The sequence below is a fragment of the Silurus meridionalis genome, chromosome 18 (assembly GCF_014805685.1).
Source record: "Silurus meridionalis isolate SWU-2019-XX chromosome 18, ASM1480568v1, whole genome shotgun sequence".
Lineage (NCBI taxonomy): Eukaryota > Metazoa > Chordata > Actinopteri > Siluriformes > Siluridae > Silurus > Silurus meridionalis.
Genome location: NC_060901.1, coordinates 15257324 through 15270814, shown reverse-complemented (window position 1 = coordinate 15270814; position 13491 = coordinate 15257324). Strand labels below are relative to the sequence as shown.

The following is a 13491-nucleotide window of genomic DNA, read 5'->3' as shown; positions in this document are numbered from 1 at the left end:
TTGAAAATCATGTTCCAGCACTGTTTCAGCATAAAAAAAAAAATTAATTTTGTGAGCAAAGTGATGCAGTAAATCCGAGCTATCATAGGAGACAGTTAATGTGCTTCTATATAGTCATATGCCCAAAAGTTTTTGGACATAAGACCTGTTCTTTCCCACAAATTTAGAAGCATACTATGGGATTCTATGGGATGCCTTGGTATGGTGTAGCTTTACACTTTACTGACCTCATTTACCAAAGCACCAGTACACAAACCGAGCTCCAATCTAAGCAAGTTATAAAGTTTCAAGTAGAAGAACTCCTACACAGAGCCCCGACCTCAACCCAACTGAACACCCAGGCCTCCTCAATCAACTTCAGAGTCTGGTCTTACAAATGATTACGTATCCGATCACAAATAATTACGGTCCAAAATCTAGTGGAAATCCTTCCTAGAAAATCATAATGGCAAATGGGAATTAAATCAAGGACAAGAAAATAAAGGTAAAATGATAGACATTCCTATAGCAATATAGAATAGAATAGAATAGAATAGAATAGAATAGAATAGAATAGAATAGAATAGATGGCACTCCTAGAGCACAGAGAGTTAAGGGCGTTGCTCAAGGACACAAGAGTGGGCTCTTGGCGATACCGGGGTGTGAACCCCTGACAGCCAGAGATGTTGGGAATCTGGGGTCAGAGTGCATGGTTATAGCACTGGAGGGTTACACACTGTTCTCAAGGGCCCAAGAGTGGAATCTTGGCCATATTCAAACATGAAACACCAACCTTCCAATCAGTAACCTACAGCCTTACCCACCAATGAGCTGCCACTCCCCCCCCCCCTTTTTATTATTGCTTTGCATAATAATATAATTTATAGTATAATATAATCAATGTGTGTAGTTTGCAATAAAACAATTACAACCTAGTTGGATTGTAGTTGAACAACACATTGAGGTCATGTCATAAAGGTTTTCTGTGATTGTACTGTTTAATAAGGGGGATCTCCAGTGCAGCTAAAGGTTAATTTAAAAGACATATACGCTGCCCATCCAAAAAAATAAAAAAAAGTCGCCACCTGGATTTAACTAAGCAAAGTGGTAAGAGTCTCCCATTGGATAATTACTGCATGAATGATTATGTTTCAGCTGGCAACAAATTATTTAACTCAAACTGATGCAGTGAGCAGCTTGTTCTAAAACAACCATGTCGGAAGACGCATCCTGTGGTTGTAGAAAAGATGTTAATCTGTTTAAGAAGGTTTAAATTATTGGCATGTATCAAGCAAAGAAAACATCTAAGGAGATGAATCACGAATGATCGTGATCGGCGATCAATTAAACGTTTGGTGAAATCTAATCGTAAAAAACAACAGTAGAACTCACGGCTATGTTTAGTTTGTGAAAGTAAGAGCATTTCCACATGGACAATGCGAAGGAAACTCAACCTCTTATCGGTGAGGCTAATCAGAAAAAAAGGCTTCAACTTGCTAGGAAGTATTAAGATGGATTCTGGAATAATGGAGGGTGGTCATGATGAGTCCAGATTTACCCTGTTCCAGAGTGATAGGCACATCAGGGTAAGAAGAGAAGTGGATGAACTGATGCACCCATCATGCCTTGTGCCTACCATACAAGCCTGTGGGGGAAGTGCTATGATCTGGGGATGCTGCAGTTGGTCAGGTCTCGGTTCAGAAACGTTATGTGCCCAAAGAATGAGGTCAGCTGACCACCTTAATATAATGAATGACCAGGTTATTGCATCAATGGATTGTTTTTTTCCCTGATTGCACAGGAATTATTCAAAATGGCAATGCCAGGACTAGGTTTAAATTGTGAAAGAGTGGTTCAGGACCCATAAGATATTTTTCACACATGGAATGGCCGCCACAGCGTCCAAACCTTAACCGGAATGAGAATCTTTGGGATGTGATGGAGGAGACTTTGCGCAGCGGTCCGACTCTTCCATCATCAATACAAGATTTTGGTAAAAAATGACTGTAACTCTGGACAAGAATAAATGTTGTGATATTGCAGAAGTTTATCGAAAAGATGCCACGGTGAATGTGTACTGTAATCAAAGCTAAAGGCGGTCCAACGAAATAGTAGTGTGTGCGCCTTTTCTTTTGGACAGGCAGTGTATTATCAGGATATAGATGTTTTATGTATCTTATGGCTACAATTAGCCAAGGGGTTGTTTGGTTCTTGGTTCTAAAAGTTTGATAAATTGGGCACAATTGTGTGTATTTAATTGTGCAATAAATGCATTTTGGGGTGATATTAATACACAAAATAGAGCTGGCAGAAATGTATTGTGGTCTGCTCTGAGAACATATCTTACTCCTCCAGTGATGTAGCTGAAGCAGAGAGCAGCTTTTCAAAGCTGAAACTTATTAATGAGGGAGACTATGGGTCATGGCGTCTGTCACCCAGGACGTCAAGCGAAAACCGCCACTGTTGCTTGGTGGTATCTACTTAGCACGAACATACAGTTCAGCGTCAGCAGAACATTTTGAGAGGAAAAAATGATAGAAAAACTGAAAAGAAAGCTTTTGGGCTCATGATAATTTATTAGATATCAATCAGTGTTTAACTCATTAATATCATTCTATTAATCGATTGGTATGTAAAGAATAACAGTTTTGTTTTACATAAACTGAGTTGATTAAGCAACAGTCTTGTGATAAAAATGATAGAAACATTAGAGCCATAATACATTTTAGTACTTTGGATACTGAAGTAAATTTAAAGGCAAATACTTTTGTACTTTTATTCCAGTGAATGTTTAAAGGGACACTTTAACTTTTACTGAAGTCATATTTTAGTTTAGTGTATCTCTACTTTTACTCAACTACATGCTACAGATTAAAACTCGCTTTTTCAATCTCAAAAATAATCAGATTTCTCTGTCTGAAATGTAAGCAATAGTGTTATGAGAAGTTCAAATAAATTAAGCACTAGATCTCCTCACATAAATCATTTTTTACATTAGTAAACCATTAATTGCCCATTAAGATCATAAGGCATAAAACCTACATTAACCAGCAAGTCCAATACAATCTGACTCAACTATATATATACTGTAGTTTAATAAAAATCATTTGCGAGAGTACATCCCTGAATATTTGTACCTACATCCATTCAAGTAATTCTCAGCTGTGAAATTTCTGAGGTAAAAAAGAATCGAAACAGTAATAAAGGGCAACAGATAATCATAATATACCCCAAAAAACATCTAAATCCAGTGAACAAGTGCAATTAAATTTGTTTAGAGCTGAAAAAAATTAAAATAATGCAAGAGCTGGGTGTTGAGAATGATTTCATCGAAAGATCTCATTCAGGATGGAAATCCAACGAGGCCACGCTTTATAATATATTTCTTCTTTTTTGCTGTCTCTTAATTTTCTTGTTATCACAACCCGAATTTTTCCACATAACAAATGTAGTTTTCTCGTTATCGTGAGTTTTCTCGTGATCTTGACGTAAAAACCTGTTTTCTCACAAGTCAGTCACTTATGTGCAGTGGTGTACTTTTAATTAACGTAAGCCGCTTTTTTCACGTATCTGTAACTTTACTGAAGAATTTCCATTTGGCGAGACTTTTACTTTACCTTCACTACATTTCAAAGCCAAATGTCTTTGAACTCAACTAGGTTTTGTGAAATCGGTCGTTTCTTTTTATTTGTGAGCGAAATAAAAACTTAACTGGTCAAACACGAAGCGAACCACCAATCGGGGTCTGTTCCGAACTTGTTTTGATTGCCGCTTGGTATCTATGTAGCATGAACATACAGTTCAGAATCAGTTTGACAGCAAGCAGACACATTTTCATAGGAATAAATGATGGAAGAAACTCCTGACTCTGACTTGGTTTGTGTACTTTATCCACCACTGCCTATGTGTATATTGTCAATCGTAGGCACAGAGCTGTTCCAGTTTGAGTTGAGTCCCTGATCAAAGTAAAAGCGAATGCGATCATTCGTAATGCTGAGATGATGCATCTACGAAAAAGATGTCGAGATCACAAGAAAATGGAGTCGTGATCACGAAAAAACAAGGAAAGAAAAATGTCGCAATGCTTGGCCTCTTAGGACTTCGTACGTTCGGTGTACTTCCGCGAAATCTATTTTCTGTCCAAAGACTTATGCGACAGCAGCTATCAATATTGCCAGTGTTACCTCTACTAAATTAGGTTTGCCTGCTAGAATCTACCGTACGAAATCTACCAAGTTTCTAGCACAATAACCAACGACGATGTCGTCTTGGAAGAGACGTTCAAAATGCCGCATGTTCTAGAATGTGGAGGAGAAATGGTGGAGAAACACTGCTGGGTGGTGCTTCTGAAACTCCTTGATGAGTCGCCTCCTCTGTTTGATCGACAGCTCGTTGCTAAGCGTAATGTGCTCGATGAGCTGCTTCAGGCTGGCGAAGGTGTTCTTCTCTCGCTGCTCTTCGAACTGCTGTGCTGACATCTGCTGACAGAACGCGAACACTAAACAGCAACACAGAGAGCGGGTTTTAGTGCGCGCAGTCGATCCGGAGAGCGCCGTCGGCTAATGCGTTCTGAGTGCGGACTTACGTGCGACGTTATCCGGATTCCGGCCTTGCTGCAGGGTTTGCAGGGCCTTCGTCACCGCCTCGATCAGAGACAACGGGGTCTGGTATCATTGTGTCAAATCAAAACAGGCAGGCGGTAAGGTTTGCTTAGAAATGAAAGTCAAATAAAAGCCAGGAGTGGAGTGGAGTAAAACAGAAGTACCTTGAACAGATGTAAATGGTGATCCATGAGAAACAGCAGGAGCTGCTCACATTGAGCACGAGACACATCTTTACTCTGAAGCATAGCCTTCATAAAAGTCCTGCTGATTAGAGCCCTGTTCTCCATCTGCTCACAGACACAAACAAGACACGTTTTTTGTTCTGAAATTAGGCTTAAAGAAAGCAATACATATCCAAAAAGAGTCTGAGGAGTACTTCGGTCACAATTTGGTATTTGTAGTTTGCTTATTGGGGTTTTTTCATAAACAACAAACTCGTTTATTCGGTTTATGCTATGAAAATAACAAAAAGCATGCTTTAAAAAAAAAAAAAAAAGATATATATATATATATATATATATATATATATATATATATATATATATATATATATATATATATATAATTTTCTCTCTCTGATCAAAGCCCTAGAATATTTGGGGGTTCCATGTGATGTTATGGATTTTGTGTTTATTGTAATTAATATTTACGGCAGGTCTCCTTATCCAAAGGTTTATACAACCGAGCACTTGAGGGTTAAGCGCTTTACACAAAGGGCCCAACAGTGGAAACAGATTTAAACTCACAACCTTTTCATTAGAAGTCCAGTGTCTTAACTAATGAGCTACTACTAGTCTTAAGGTTTTTATCAGTCTGTAACGCAGAACTTGCAACCAGTTTTGTCTGGAAAACCCTCATCAAGAAAACAAAACAAAATGGTGCTTCCCTATACAATGTCAAAAACTATAAAAGTATAATGGTTCATATGACAGGGGAAGGAGTAGCTCAATAATTAAGATGTTGGACTTCTGTTCAGACGGTTCTAAATTCATATCCCGCCACCACTAAAGCTACTACTGCTGGGCCCTAAGCAAGACCCTTAAACCCCTTAACTGCTGCTCAGTTGTATAAATGAGATACACCAGTCAGACATAACACTATGACCCCCTGCCTAGTATTGTGTTGGTCCCCCTTTTGCTGTCAGAACAGTCCTGTGCAGCATTACCGTCCTCAGCAATGTGACGTCTGTTGAACCACACAAACTAGCCTTCGCTCCCCACGTGCATTAACGACCCTGTCGCCGGTTCACCACTGTTCCTTCCTTGGACCACTTTTGATAGATACTGAGCAATGCAAAAAATGCAGGAACATCCTATAAGAGCTGCACTTTTGGAGATGTTTTGACCAAGTCGTCTAGACGTCACAATTTGTCCCTTGTCAAACTCACTCAAATCCTTACACTCTCCTATTTTTTCTGCTTCTAACATGTCGACTTTGAGGACAAAATGTTCACACGCTGCCTAATAATATCCCACCCACTAACAGGTGCCATGATGAAGAGATAATCAGTATTATTTAAATAAGCAACGAAACGAATTATATATTAGAATTGAACTGTAATAAATAATAAACCTGGTAAACACAGAGTCAAATTTCAGGAACTGCACCGTTTTGTGTAGCTGGAAGGCTTTGGGGTCTGAAGCTTCAGCCATGAAGGTCAGTAGTCTGCGCAGTTCGTTCCTACAGTTGGTGTCCAAAAGCCGCAGCCAAAGCTGAGATGCCTTTAGAGCATCCTCGGTCCTACCCGAGTCTGATCACAATTAAATGCATTTATACAAAAAAAAACAAACAAACAAAAAAACATTTAAGTATTTTCTATTGTATCATCAGTATTAAGAACAACTTTTTCCTCTATAAGGTGTTCAAGCAGGTGTTCAAGCCAGAATCACGAAAAGCTTTATGCTTAGCACAATTGTATTCCGCATCAGTTTTACCAAGTAGCTTGAGGATGCCCGCGTGGATGTCCATGTACCGTCCAGCCAGCAGGGGAACTCTCTCCTGACTGCTGTAGAACTTGGAAATAGTGTCGAACAATAGTTTCTTGTAGGCACCCAGCTTCTCGCCATCATCCGCAGCATGGACCTGAAGCAGCTGCTCTCCTGTCGACACGATCGTCTCGTCTGGAAACAGCTCCAGACAGTCTGCAGCCGCCGTCAGCCATGCGTCCAGTCTTTCACAGACAAAGAGGGTGGCTGTTTAACAATGCTAATATACTAACATGGACAGGTTAAATATAATGACAAACCTACAAGTCTATAAGTGACAATCAGAACATGATCTGCTCCTGTTTGACTTTCCAATAATCCCTAATAATAAATTAGTAATTCAAGATCTAATCTAAAACTAAACTTCAAATTCAGCTTTTGTTTGATTCATACAGCCGCCGTATTGGACACTGACTCTGGCAGGTTGAGGACTTGGGACACTTCCCGGTCCACACAGGTGTTAGAGATGACCAGGTCATGGTTCCTCAGCAAACGCATTCGAAGTGGAGCGGATTTTGAGGGTGATGCCAGGATGCAGTCCAACACAGGAACCTCCACTAACTGCAACAGCTGCAGAAGGGTTTGTTGTTTCCACACTTCTTGTATGACTGCAAAAAAAAAACAACAACATGCAGATGATTCCTGAGTGACTATGGTTTGACGTTCGATCTTACAATGACGATAGCGATACGAATACAAATATTTTAAGTTTGCGTATTGCGCCGACTGCTACATACATATATACTGTACAGCACTATAAATTGACCTGTTTTGATAAATTATATACTGTTATTTGTTAAATTATTAACAAATTACATATACAATCCCATACTGATCGATTAAAACTCCTAGGTAGGCTGGGCCATGTCTCGAATATTTTCAAATTACGACATGGTCTTCGAAGCACATCTCCATCGTAAGTCGAGGACCACCTGTGTATTCGAAATGCTTCAGAAATAAAAATCCTACGTTTGATTGTTAACAAACCTAACCAGACTGTGACTGTAAGGAGCTTCTTAATTAAGAAAGCAACAGAATGTCTGCTTTTGGTCTAATTATAAAATCAGAAAGCAAATTTTACTCATGTCCAAAAGCATTTCCACTCATCAATCTACACCGATCGGTCATAAGTTTATGACCACCTGCCTAATATTGTTTTGTCCCCCTTTTGCTGCCAAAACATTACAGCATTAACTTCTTCAGCAATTTAAACTACAGGAGCTCGCCTGTTAGATTGGACCACACTGACCAGCCTTCTCTACCCACCTGCATAGCCTCGGCCGGCCATGACCCTGTCGCTGGTTCACCACTGTTCCTTTCTTGAACCACTTTTGATAGATACTGACCACTGCAGACCAGCAACATTGCAGAAGAGCTGCAGTTTTGGAGATGCTCTGACCCAGTCGTCTAGACATCACAATTTGGCCCTCGTCAAACTCACTCAAATTCTTGGACTTGCCCATTTTCAAGCTTCTAACATGTCGACTTTGAGGACAAAGCTTTCATATGCTGCCTAATAATATCCCACCCACTAACAGGTGCCATGATGAAGAGAAAATCAGTATTATTCACTTCACCCCTCATATTATGTCATAATGTTATGCCTGATCGGTATATACGTTTGAAATAAAATTCTAGGAATACACACCCTCCAAGTATTTTATATAGTCGATTTACACAAGGTGTTTGCTGAACTAGGGTGAAATATGAGGTAACAAGCGGTCATGAACGTCAGGAGTCTGCTCCATTAGTTCCAAGAGCTGTTCAGAAGCTGCGGCGCCTCATAAGCATGTTCGTATGTGTGTCGATAGATTTGTCTATTTCACATCAATTTTACAACATCAAAACCCTATAAAGTCCGTGCACACACATATGTGCAATTTAGGATTCATTTCATCAGTGCCTCACTCTTCTGGGAAGATTGTGGTCCAACATCTAGTGGCCCATAAGAGCATTAGTGAGATCAGACACTAATGTTGTGTGAGGAGGTCTGGGGTTCAGTCAGGGTTGCATCTCAGTAGGGTTGAAATCAGGGCTCTGTTTAGAACCCTCGAGTTCTCGCACTCCATCCTTGACACACCATGTCGTCATGGAGCTCTGTTTGCATACTGCCTACGTCTGATTGGTGAAAAGTTCATGGATGTGGTAACAGTTCATGGAAGAATTATATATGGGCGTGATGGTCAGGTGTCAGCATGTACTTTCGGTCATATAGTGTACATATGAAATGTTTTATGGATAGAACCTTGGCTTATCTTAGCTCTATCAAAGCCTTCACCTGTCTATCATCAAGTAATTCTGCATAAGAGCAGCATGTCCTGGACTAAGACTTTTAATTTATTTTTGCTCTTATCAAAATCAAAGAGATTAAAGGTGTAGCACCACGAGAATACAGTCGAAATTACTAGAATAAGGTAGTAGCAGTAAGCGTCTATTTTCTGTTCCTGGATCCTTAGTGCGGGTTACAGTAGAAACGTAGCATCTGTGTTTAATTTCCTCAAATTCTGTGAATTTTTTCTTTATATTACAACTTTAATCTACTATTGCTACGACTTTTTTTTCCCCCGCAAAATATTTATTTTCGTGATTCCGACTTTATTCTTAAAATATTTCGACTTTATTCTCGTAATTTTTACTTTATTCTCGTATTGCTATGACTTTATTCTTGTAATCGCCGATATTATTTTATTTAGTTATTTATTTATTTATTTTTTACATTGGCACTAAACGGATGACAGATTTAGGATAAAATGATATGTACACAACACTACAACGTAATCCGAGTGATTTTCTCCATCTCACCTTGTTTTGAGAGACAGGTAGTGGATAAACCAACACGATTCAGGCCAGAAGGCATCGATGGTTGCAGGTTAATGGTTTTCAAAATTCTCTCCACCCTCCTGTCTGAGGATCCCAGTGCCAAGGGATTGGAGATTGTCCTTATATCGTCAAACCTTTACAACACACACACAATTATCAGCAAAATCTATTATTTTCAGCTTGATACAGTATCGACAGTTTATTTTTCTGACCTGGAGCCCTTCTTCTCCTTTCCATTTTCTTTCACGGATCTTCCATTCTCCTGATCAGCAACGCTCTTAGCCGATCCAGGAAGACCGTCGGCATCTAAAAAGCGGTACAGGCTGCAGCCGGAGTCCTCGAAAGCCAGCTCTTTTTCCCTGCGAAAGAGCTTCACACCGACCGGTTCAAACACTCGGGCGTCCATGAGGGCCTGGCACAGCCTGACAGCTTTTAGGCGGGTCACGTCACTGGTGCAGAAGTAGATGTTCTGCATGAGGTGGCTGAGAACCACGTCAACGGCATCTGAGCCGGTGAAGCAGTCTTTATGTACTCGCAAGTGCTGCCGGCGACGCCTGACCTCCACCTGCGTCTGTAAGGCCTCGATGATGTTACGCCACAGCTGTGTAGCTCTAAACGGTCCTGTCACAGTTCAAAGAGAGAGAGAGAGAGAGAGAGAGAGAGAGAGAGAGAGAGAGAGAGAGAGAGAAAGAAAGAGAAAGAGCAGCGTCAAAGCCAGAATGCATTCTTTTCCTATCCTTAAGCACTCATTTGGGTTCATTCAATTTCAGTTGTAGTTCTATAGCGTTTTTTTTTTCTTTATAATGGTCATTGTCCCCAAACTGGATTACAGAAATAAAAATACAAATATGCTTTTTTAATTCATAATATTGCGCATATAAGTTTCAGAATCAGAATACCTTATTGATCTTACAGAGAAATTGTTGAGTTGTGGTTGTTTATGGTCAAATTAAAGTTACGATTAAAGCAAAATAAAATATAACTAATGAATTAAATAATATTATGACATTATAACATGACCAGTGAGTAAATAACACTGATTATCTCTTCATCATGGCACCGGTTAGTGGTTGGGATATATTAGGCAGCAAGTAAACATTTTGTCCTTAAAGTTGACGTGTCTTTGTGGGATGTTTCCGGTCTGTAGTGGTCAATATCTATCAAAAGTGGTCCTAGGAAGGAACAGTGGTGAACCGGCGACACAAGTCTCATTGATGCACGTGGGAAGCGAAGGCTGGACTGTGTGGGCCGATCCAACAGACGAACTCCTGTATCTCAATTTGCTGAAGAAATTAATGATGTTCAATCTCGACGAGTCAGAACTGATTTAGCAGCAAAAGGGGGACCAACACAATAATAGGCAGGTGGTCATAATGTTATGCCTGATCGGTGTATATTAAGTAAAGATGCTGCACAATAAATCAATTTCCAATCTTATTAAAATATTTTGCATGAAATGTGTGGCAGATGGCAGAAAAAGTCAGACTACCATGATACAGTTATACGGGTTACTGCGAATATTTGTATTATTTATCTATATTTATATATTATCAATATATTATCAATAGTATCTATCTATCTATATTTGAATTATTATTGCACTGCAAATTAGTGGTCCATTTGCCAGAATTAATAATGAAAACTCCTTTAATGTTCACCGTTTTAGAGGATCATAAATTATATATCTAGTTACTTATCACGCTAAAAAGTTTAGGAAAACTATTATTTACAAAATATTTTAACAGATTTTCTTAGAAGGTAAGTTTCTTAGAAGTTATGACCTAGTGAATGAACGCTGGCTTGGGATAAACAGATGCACAAGGGGAAAAGAGACGGTTCCTATTCACATTAAAAATATACATTAAACTCACTTTTCAGCAAAATCACAGATGGGATCGATATTTAACATTAGTATCGCAGATATCGATATCGCAGTATCGACTCGCCCTTCCTTAATTCACGCCCAGTGAAAGACAGAATGATTCAAGCGCACTCAGTTATGCTAAAGTTAATAACTTATTATAGATCACTTAACCATGATTTTCCGAATATATGATCATCTCTGAAGGAAGACAATAAAATTGTTTAAAAGATGTTGTGGTTTATTGAGTATTCAGAGCCGGTTAGCTGTAAGACTTATACCGCCCGAATTCCCGTCAAACGCAAATATAACACTTTATACCTTTGAAGTTATTAATGAAAGAGAGAGAGAAATAAAATAAGCTGGACACCTGTTGGATGTCTCTTTTCGTTAAAACATCTCGATTGACTGTTCAGTCTTCTGAACCTTGGAGTCAAATCCACCGCCATCTTCGCCAAACAGGAAGTGACGTAGTGGCCGCGTAAAACTGCGAAAAAAAGTTGAGAAGGCTGTAAAACTTAGATTAGAATTTTTCGGTTTTCAACATCACACAATCATACAATAATACTGAACAGTAAATATAAGCATAAAATGAAATAATAACAAATTATTAAACTACTACTACTATCATTATTATTATTACCACTACGTCCACTACTACAATTATTATTACTACTATTACTACTACAATTACTACTGCTATTACTACTATTACTACTACTATTACTATTACTACTATTACTACTATTACTACTACTATTACTATTACTACTACTATTACTACTATTACTACTGCTATTACTACTACTATTACTATTACTACTACTATTACTATTACTACTACTATTACTATTACTACTATTACTACTATTACTACTACTATTACTATTACTACTGCTATTACTATTACTACTATTACTATTACTACTATTGCTGCTGCTGTTACTACTGTTATTACTACTATTATTACTACTACTATTGCTATTGCTACTATTACTACTGTTATTACTACTATTACTATTACTATTGCTGCTATTACTGCTACTATTACTATTGCTGCTATTGCTGCTACTATTACTGCTGCTATTGCTGTTGCTGCTGCTATTGCTGTTACTGCTGCTATTACTACTGCTATTACTGCTATTACTGCTACTATTACTACTGCTATTACTATTGCTGCTACTGTTACTGTTACTGCTGCTGTTACTATTACTGCTATTACTACTATTACTGCTACTATTACTATTGCTGCTGCTGCTGCTATTACTACTGCTGTTACTACTACTATTGCTATTGCTACTATTACTACTGCTATTACTGCTGCTGTTGCTGCTATTACTACTACTATTACTATTACTACTATTACTACTGCTATTACTACTACTATTACTATTACTACTACTATTACTATTACTTCTGCTATTACTACTATTACTGCTATTACTACTATTTCTTCTGCTATTACTACTATTACTAATATTACTACTGTTATTACTACTATTACTATTACTTCTGCTATTACTACTATTACAATTACTATTACTACTGTTATTACTAATATTACTATTACTACTATTACTACTGCTATTACTACTTTAATTAATAATAATAATTATAATAATAATAATAATAATAATAATAATAATAATAATAATAATATCTGCTTGCATATAGCCGAATAATTAGCTGAATAATAATATAAATTACTTTGTAAAATACAGTTTAGCTTTTTTATATCCAGGGATAATGCAGCTGCTCAGATTTATTATTATTATTATTATTATTATTATTATTATTATTATTATTATTATTATTATTGTTGTTATTATTATGATTATTATTATTATTTATTTATTTTTATATCTGCTTACTGAGTAACGTGACTCGTTTATTTATTTTAATGTCTATATATATTTATTATTATTATTATTATTTATTATAATATATATTATTGATATTTATTGTATTCATTTACATATTTATATACGCGAAAGAAATATGATAAATCAAGCGGAAGTGACGTCTTTTGGGCGGGCTTTTCATGTTTGTTTACTAACATGAAAGGAGCCGTCGAGCCGTTTCCAGGGAAACGCTCGCCCTTGCCGCTGATAGGAAGCCCCCGTAGTAGGGCTGCGGGGTTTTTGTTTTTATTATAATTTTCATTTAATTTTGAAATGTCGCTTGTAGAAAAACGCGTTAAACGCGGCGGGGTTTGAGAAGTAAAATATCCTATAGCGGAGGG

The 13491-nt window shown here is 37.8% G+C and overlaps 1 protein-coding gene across 1 annotated transcript; it reads right to left on the bottom strand.

Moving 5' to 3' along the window:
• Positions 1-2552: 2552 nt before the first annotated feature.
• On the bottom strand, positions 2553-13412 carry depdc4 (DEP domain containing 4). The gene is made up of 10 exons (XM_046873820.1): positions 13307-13412; positions 11620-11736; positions 9601-10009; positions 9371-9522; positions 6984-7176; positions 6518-6753; positions 6191-6333; positions 4745-4870; positions 4565-4643; positions 2553-4477 (listed from the first exon to the last, which is right to left on the bottom strand). Exons 1-10 carry the CDS (start codon positions 13410-13412, stop codon positions 4278-4280), a joined length of 1761 nt encoding a protein of 586 aa, XP_046729776.1. The 3' UTR covers positions 2553-4277.
• Between the last annotated feature and the right edge of the window lie 79 nt (positions 13413-13491).